We start from the raw sequence: 8,475 nt of genomic DNA on the forward strand, positions 1-8,475 counted from the left end.
CATCCTCCTCCTCCTTCTCCTTTTGGTGTGGTAGGATGCCAGGCTCAATCTAAGCCATTTTTGTTATGACTTTTCACTTCAGTTTACCAAGTTTTCCTTTGTGTGTGTGTGTGTGTGTGTGTGTGTGTGTGTGTGTGTGTGTGTGTGTGGTGTTTAGGCTCATTGGGTGTATTTTCTTCTATTCTAATTCTATCCAACCTAAATAATTAATGTTTTCTGTACATAGGCGATTGCATTGCACTAGGAACTATATCCATTTGCATTTGTTTGTGTCCTTCATGCTGAGAGCCATGAGCATCTTTGTCAAGGACAGAGTAGCCCAGGCTCACCTGGGAGTAGAGGCACTACAGTCTCTGGTGATGCAGGGTGACCTTCAGAACTTCATTGGAGGACCTTCTGTGGACAAATCTCAGTATGTACGTGGTCTCACTACAGAATTTTTGTAAATAAGTTTCACATCATATTGCACCAAACATTTCTTGTTTTGGGTTATTTTGCTTCTCCTTTAAATTAATTAGATTAGATAGAACATATATATATATATATATATATATACACATATAACACACATATATACACACATATACACATATAGATACATATCTGTATATATGTATATATATACACACATATGTGTATATATATATATTTACATATATAGTCCTTTCATGCCTAACCACTCTTTTGAAGTCACTACAAGAAAATTCTACAAAATGCATGAATGTAATGGAATCTGATGTATGGGTCATGGTAGCTGTCATGGTTGCTTTCAAAAGTAAAATCTCGTCAGCATAAACAGAAGCCTGAGATTTAAAAGGCTACCATATTCAGTTCCCTTATTCTACTCTTGAAGCCTTGACACCACACAAAATTCCAAGGCATGTGACTTTTCTCTTAAATGTCCCAGTCTTTAGAGTCACACAGTAATTCAGTAAATTTGATCATAGGGGTGGGAGTGGAGGTGGTGATGATGATTTAGAACCTGGCACTTAATTATAGTAGATTGATTTTCTCCACAGTCTCAGGGAATGACCATCTGTAGCTCTGATTCCCTTTTGACTTTATGACCTGTTCTTGGATCTGGGCCTGACCTGTGATCTGTTTTTCCCAGTGTTGTATAGTCATGTGACAGGGTACTGGATAAAGCAAATTGAGAGAGTCTGGCAAGGGTTAACTGAGCTCACTTCAGCTCAGACCTTATATCAACAACCCTCAGATGTGAAATGTTTACTGTTTCAGTCATTAACATTTGGTGTGATTTATTTTGCTGGGGTAGTCACATGAAAAGCCCAGAATGAAACAACTTTGTCATAGAAATGTGACTAATACTAATATTTTTCCTCATTTTTTATCCTTCTGGTTTTTTCCTGATGATTATGTTACTTTTATAAAAAGAAAAAAATTATGAAATTTGGTAACCACTAAAAGAAAAATGTTATTTTAAAAGCAGAATCAAGTCTGTAGTCTGCAAAGTCCTATGCTAAGACCACTTGATTCCGATCTTTTCAACATTCTTAGTGTTCTCATGAATTGAGACATTTTTAATTATCAGAAGGTAAATGGAAGAATTAATTTTTTAGGGGTCTCAGGGCGGCATCCAGCACAACAAAATGTCCTAATCCAGTGCAATTCTGGTTCATTCATAACAGGTGGGGTGCAAGATCGCTGTCGTGATGTTTATTTATTTCTTGGCTACAAACTATTACTGGATCCTGGTGGAAGGTCTCTACCTGCATAACTTAATCTTTGTGTCTTTCTTTTCCGACACCAAATACCTGTGGGGTTTCATCTTGATAGGCTGGGGTAAGTACTCACATCCTTTCCTATTGACTGGTTATGGGATTGAGTACATTGCGCCCTGTTCATCACCCACCTCCTTCAGCCAGTTTTTTTTTTTTAAAAAAAGAATCCCACCTATCTTACTTATTACTTTTCTTTTGTTTCATTGTTCTGTTAACTAAATGCATTTATTAACATCAGTTCTATCATTCTTCTAGGAGTAGAAAACTTTTCAAGCTTAAATTGTGGTTAGTGTTTCTAGGCCAAATTCTAGCTAGAACTCTGGGGATGAAGCTGGAAAGACTGGTTAGCTGTACTCGTTCAAACCTTTCAGGTCCGTGCCTTACGCCAGGTCTGCTCTGTCAATGACTTCCTCCTGACAGTTTTGAAGTTTGAATTTATACGCTACAACAGTGTCTCTGATTTATGTTTCTAGGTCAAATAATGAGAGTGTCATAAACGCCTATTTTGACTTCATTGAACACATAAAGGTACAAACCAATTACAGAGCCATGCCATTCTTGGATGGTGATTATTCAAATTACTTCCAGTAGAGTAAATTTAAGACATGATATTCAGCTCACATTTCACAAATGGCTTACCAGGACTGAAGCAGTTATTGGACCAGGCAGGATCTCAATATGAGACAGGGAAAGGGATTCTGTGTACTCGTTAAAATTTTAGGGTAAGGAAGGCTCAGAGGTGGTTAAAAGAGAAGCGTCTGGAGATTTAACGACTGCAGACGGACCTAAGTTATCGCTTGAGTGTTTAAATTATGAGGAGCTCAGCTCAGGAGAAGAGCACAGTTCAGTCTCAGGTTTAAATTGGAAGACGTGTTTTCCTCCCCTCCCAATGAAGCAGGAATATTCCTTTGCCCATTTTGCCTTAAAAATTTTCATGGCAGCCGAAATTGTGAATTACTGAAAAGGACACTTTTGGTTAACTCACTGAAGGTCTTTAGGATGACAAGATGTAATGCTGTACTGGCTTTGAAATGATGTTTGTGGATTTATTTGTTCCTGAAGCGAGCTTGCTTGTTTACTTTTTGAATTTCTACATTGATCATGTGCACTGATCATTTTTCTCTAGTTTCTTATGGCTTGATAAGAAAGAGGTTCAGGTGTCCTCACTGACTCTGGATATGAACTTTGAACGCTCAGTGCAGTCTACTTTTGCTCTGTTAAATTTGGGAATTCCTCACAGTAGAACCTTGGAGGAATGAAAAAGGACCAAGGTTTCCTGTTTCTCCTATACTTTTATGCAAGTGTAGGTTTCTAATTTTCTCTTACAACTTTTCTTAATTTGCTCACAATGATTTTGTCATTGGGATGATGCAGCAAATAAGCAAGGTCTTTTGAGATCTCATGAGGGAGGTTTAAGGCCGCTAAAGTATGCAGGATCCTCACAGACACCGATGCATGAGCATCTTTTACCTAACATTAGGTTGATTTCATCTGCACAATGCCACATAATAATAAATTCTGTAGCTAGAATATCTTCAGACTCTCTTTACAACTCCAGTCCTAAAAAGATATTCTAGATCAGTGATTCTCAGCCTCCCCCATGCTGTAACCCTTTAATACTGTTCCTCATGTTGTGATGACCTCCAACCAGAAAATGATTTTCATTGCTACTTCATAACTCTAATTTTGCTACTGTTGTGAATCATAAATATTTGATATGCAGGACATCTGATATGTGACCCCCATGAAAGGGTTTACCACTCACAGGTTGAGAAATATTTTTCTAGGCATATTTAATGAAAAGAATAGTAATAGCTATCTAAGACTGACTCCTGTATCCTAAAGCAAACCTCTTAAAAAATTTAGGGCTACGAATCATCCTATTGATTAATCAATTGCTGTCCTCATATTTAAAAAACCAAGAGAATGATTTTATTTTTATAAATCCACTCTTCAGTGCTTGAAAATATGACGGTGGCTTTACATGGCTTGGAAATAATTCACAGAAAATCCTGTTGCACATCTTCTCTCAATGATATGATTTATTGGGTTTGTTGTAGAAGGGAGGTTGGCTGCTTTTTGCTTATTGCTCACTTGGGCCAATCATGGCTTTAAACTCTCTTCAGCTAGGCAAGTACTCAGAAACCTAGTATTCATGTTGTGGTGATATTGGGCTACTGTAGTTACATTAATTTTAAATACTAATTCTAAACACTTCAAAGGAAAGTTTTAATCTGAAGAGGAACCAAGGCTTATTGGAGTGTCACTTTTTAAATCTAGTATTAGACTAGACAAACATTAAAGTGATTGCTTTTATACTGAGTTTAATTACAAAGATGTAGAAAGGGGGCGGGAGACTGACTAGCAGTTAAGAGCTCAAATCCTTCTTCCAGAGGACCCGAGTTCAATTCCTATTATCCATACTGGATGGCTCACAACAGCCTGTGACTCCATCTCTTAGGGACCCAAGGCCTCTGGCTTCTAAATGACCCCACACACGCAAGGCACACACCTTTACATACACATGTTCACACAGTTAAAAATAAGTCTTCATAAACAATGCAGAGAGGAATAAACATAAGTAACAACTTTTTCTCTTTTAACCCCACACATCCTTACTTCTCTCTGTCTTTGCCTCACTTTATTCTCTTTCCATTCATTCTCTCATCTATGTGTCTTTCTATATTTTAATTTTTAATTTAAAATGTTCCAGTTTTAGTTTCACCATTATGAATATGATATTTAATTTTTATATTCTTAATTTTCAGCTGTCAAAAGAGGTGCTAGTGTCTGTTGATTAATATATAAAGTACTTATTCTGGTTATTTGGTGTGGTCATGGACCTGTTGCCAATGTAGAAAAATTTCACATCCTGTTTTTTTTTTTTTTTTAATCATCAGCAAGTATAAACACTTCATTACCTGTTATAATATGTCACCTGTATATAATGTGACCTCGGTCTAGCAAATCGTTTTCAAGTGTTCCTTTGTTGGTAAATTAAATATGGAAGTATTTGTGAACTTCCCTACTTTAGTTCATTTTGTGTCACTATAGCAAAGTAGCTGAAGCTGGATAAAGAAGAAATGGAAGCAGGCAGACAATTCTGGAGGTCTGGGAGCGTCAGCTTCTGGTGCAGGCTTGATGGCAAGTGACATGGTGTTGCAGCGGATGATACGTCAGAGCGAGCGGATGCTGAGAGAGGAAGCAAAAGAGTGGGCCAAGGATACCTGACTCACTTTATAATACCTGTTTTTCGAGTGGTCAGTTCTGTCCCTTCTAGACAGATGCTTCTATTTGGAGTCGGACTTAGAGCCAAGAAAGGACTAACTTTCCTTCTGGACTTCCTGACGTCAGAAGCTTCTGGCATCTTCGTCTTCCGCTGTTAGAATGTGGAAGTGTTCTAAATGTACCGTTGATTGAACAGTGTAATGATTTTAAGACCACAGCTTCTCCCAGCTTTTTCTCTGTCCTGGTTGCCTCACTCCTTGAGAGCAGGCCTCCATGTGGCTAGTCAGAGTGGAACACTCTGTGCATGGTCATGGTTCTGTGAATTTCTGTCCCCTCCGAATGTGGTTTCCTCCTCCATTCCTGCCAGGAAAACTTGATGAAACATCATCACCCTCAAACTTCCGGGGACAATTTGCCCTTTAGACTGCCCCTCCTTTCTCAAACTAACAAGAGGGTATTAGGTGCACGTTTCTCACTGAAAACAATATTTTTTGTGTATCTATTTTCCTCTTTTAAGTGGTAATATTATAGTCACCTGAGGGGGGAAAAATAACAAGGAAACAAAACAATCATTTTGATCTGAAAGTAAATAGTGGCCTCCAAATCTCTTTCTGTTTTCAGGATTTCCAGCGGTATTCGTTGTGGCCTGGGCAGTGGCTCGAGCCACTCTGGCGGATACCAGGTTAGTGGAAATCAAACTGGGGTGGGGATTCCTGAGAACTCCGGGTTTCTGCGCTTTGACTGCTCTTGCTGATACTATGATCCTTTGTGGGAGTCATGTGAAGGTGCTTGTATGCAGAGGTAAACGCTCACACATTGCCCGGAAACTGGAAGCAGTTTAGCTCCTAGGTTAGAGGACAGAAAGGCTCAGACTGGATTAAGTTGTTGAACTTTATGATTTACATAATCGATTTAAAAACTATGATGATCAAAACATGTCTACATCCATCTTTTTTTTTTTTGTTTGTTTGTTTTGTTTTTACGAGACAGGATTTCTCTGTCTAGCCCTGGCTGTCCTGGAACTCACTCTGTAGACCAGGCTGGCCTTGAACTCAGAAATCTGCCTGCCTCTGCCTCCAAAGTGCTGGGATTAAAGGCGTGCACCATCACTGCCCGGCTATATCCATCACTCTTGACATTCTACACTCAACTTCTGAGTTTGCATTTTGTATGTTTACGTGTGTGTTGCTGAGGCTGGAACCCAGGGCTTTGTACTTTCTAGACACCCAGTCTAGCACTAAAATACACCCCCCCTTTTTTTAAAATTAATCATTCCATTCATTTACATCTTAAATGATATCCCACTTTCCGGTTACCCCTTCACAAGATCCCCATCCACAACCTCCCTCTCATCCCCCCTCCCACTTGCTTCTGTGAAGGTGCTCATTCACCCACCATCTCCCACATCCTCCAGCATCCTCCTACACTGGAGCATGAAACCTCCACAGGACCAAGGTCCTCCCCTCTCACTGATGTCAGACAAGGCCATTCTTTGCTACCTATGTATCTGGAGCTAATGGATCCCTCCCTTGGTTGGCAGTCTAGTCCCTGGGAGCACTGGGTGGTCCGGCCAGCTGATGTTGTTCTGATGTTGCTATGGGGTTGCAATCTCCTTCCGCTCCTCCAGTCCTTCCGCCAGCTCCCCCACCAGGGTCTCTGAGCTCAGTCTGATGGTTGGCTCCAAGCATCCACTTCTGTATTGGTGAGTTGCTGGCTGAACCTCCCCAAGGAGGAGTCATACCAGGTTCTTGTCAGCAAGTGCTTCTTGCAACAGCAACAGTGTCGGGTTTGGTGTCTGCAGACAGGATGGATCCCTAGGTGGGGCAGTCCCCGGATGGCCCTTCCTTCAGCCTCTGCTCCATTTTTTTGTCCCTGTTCTTCCTTTAGACAGGATCATTTCTGGGTTAAAAACTTTAAATGGGTGTGTGGCCCCACCCCACCACCGGGGGCTGTGCCTATGTGCTGGAGGTGGTCTCTACAGGTTTTTATCTCCCCTTCTCTCCTAAAATCATCCCCATTGGGTCCTCGGAGCCTCTCGTTTCCCTGTCGTCTGGGACCCTCCAGTGGCTATCCCCAGTTCCTCATCCTCCCATGATACATATTTTTATTCGATTTCCTGACCCTCTGTACCTCTCTACTGCCCTCTCCAGTACCTGATACTGTCCCCCCTTATTTCTTCCCACTCCTCTCTCTCTCCCAGGTGCTCCCCTCCCTCCACTTCCTGCGATCATCCCGTTCGTCCCCCCATCAATGCAGGACTGAAGCATCCACACCCTGGTCTTCCTTCCTCCTAAGTTCCATTAACCCTAAGTGGGAGCTCTTGATTTTTCTCTGCATCTTGTCTAGTTAGAAATAAGCACACCAGACAGTAATAAAATTGCAAAACCAGTACTTTCTGTTTCTTGGTTCTATTTACTTACAAAACCAGCAACACCTCGTAAGATATCTGAGACGGTTAGTTTTAAATACCAACTTGCTCTAACTTTCAGTGAAGAGAGATCTCACTGAGGAATTGTTTTGAGATGCCAAACCTACTTTTTCTTAGGACTGGCCACTATCTTTTTTTTTTTAATTAATTTATTTTTAACACTCCATATTTCATTCCCCAAACATACTCCCAAACCTCTGCATCCACCCTCCGACTACTCCACATCCCACACCTCCTCTCTATCCCCCTGTCTTCACTTAGATACCCCTAGGCCACATGCCACCTGACCTCTAAACTTCCTGGGGCCTCTAGTCTCTAGAATTAGGTGCATCATCTCTGAATGAACACAGACTCTGGAAGTCCTCTACTGTATGTGTATTAGGGGCCTCATATCAGCTGGTGTATGCTGTCTGTTTGATGGTCCAATGTTTGGGAGATCTCAGGGATTCAGATTAATTGAGACTGCTGGTCCTCCTACAGGATCACCCTCCTCCTCAGCTTCTTTCAGCTTTCCCTAATTCAACCACAGGGGAAAGCTGCTTCTGTCCATTGGTTTGGAGCAAATATCTGCATCTGACTCTTTGAGCTGCTTATTGGGTCTTCCAGAGTGCAGTCATGCTAGGTCCCTTTTTGTGAGTGTTCCATAGCTTCAGTAATAGTGTCAGGCCTTGGGACCTCCCTTTGAGCTGGATCCCACTTTGGGTCTGTCGCTGGGCCTTCTCTTCCTCAGGCTCCTCTCCATTTCCATCCCTGTAATTCTTTCAGACAGGAACAATTATGCGTTAGAGATGTGACTGTGGGATGACAACCTCATCCTTCGCTTGATGCCCTGTCTTCCTGCTGGAGGTGGGCTCTATAGGTTCCCTCTTCCTACAGTCAGGCATTTCATCTAGGGTCCTTCCCTTTGAGTCCTGAGAGTCTCTTACCTCCCAGGTCTCTGGTGCATTCTGGAGGGTCCCCCCAACCTTCTACTTCCTGAGGTTGCCTGTTTCCATTCTTTCTGCTCGCCCTCTGTGGGGGGACTTCAGTCCTTTTCCCTCATCCAATACCAGATCAGGTTCCTTTCTCCCCCCAACT

General features: G+C 41.6%; 1 protein-coding gene across 1 annotated transcript in view; it reads left to right on the top strand.

Moving 5' to 3' along the window:
* Window positions 1–8,475, top strand: part of Pth2r (parathyroid hormone 2 receptor) — a 70,568-nt gene that overhangs the window by 29,867 nt on the left and 32,226 nt on the right. Inside the window, exons 6-8 of the mRNA XM_031368859.1 lie at window positions 227–416; window positions 1,650–1,803; window positions 5,592–5,652. Of these exons, the coding sequence (XP_031224719.1) occupies window positions 227–416; window positions 1,650–1,803; window positions 5,592–5,652 (405 nt within the window). The remainder of the gene's footprint in view (window positions 1–226; window positions 417–1,649; window positions 1,804–5,591; window positions 5,653–8,475) is intronic.

The sequence above is a fragment of the Mastomys coucha genome, unplaced genomic scaffold (genome assembly GCF_008632895.1).
Source record: "Mastomys coucha isolate ucsf_1 unplaced genomic scaffold, UCSF_Mcou_1 pScaffold14, whole genome shotgun sequence".
NCBI lineage: Eukaryota > Metazoa > Chordata > Mammalia > Rodentia > Muridae > Mastomys > Mastomys coucha.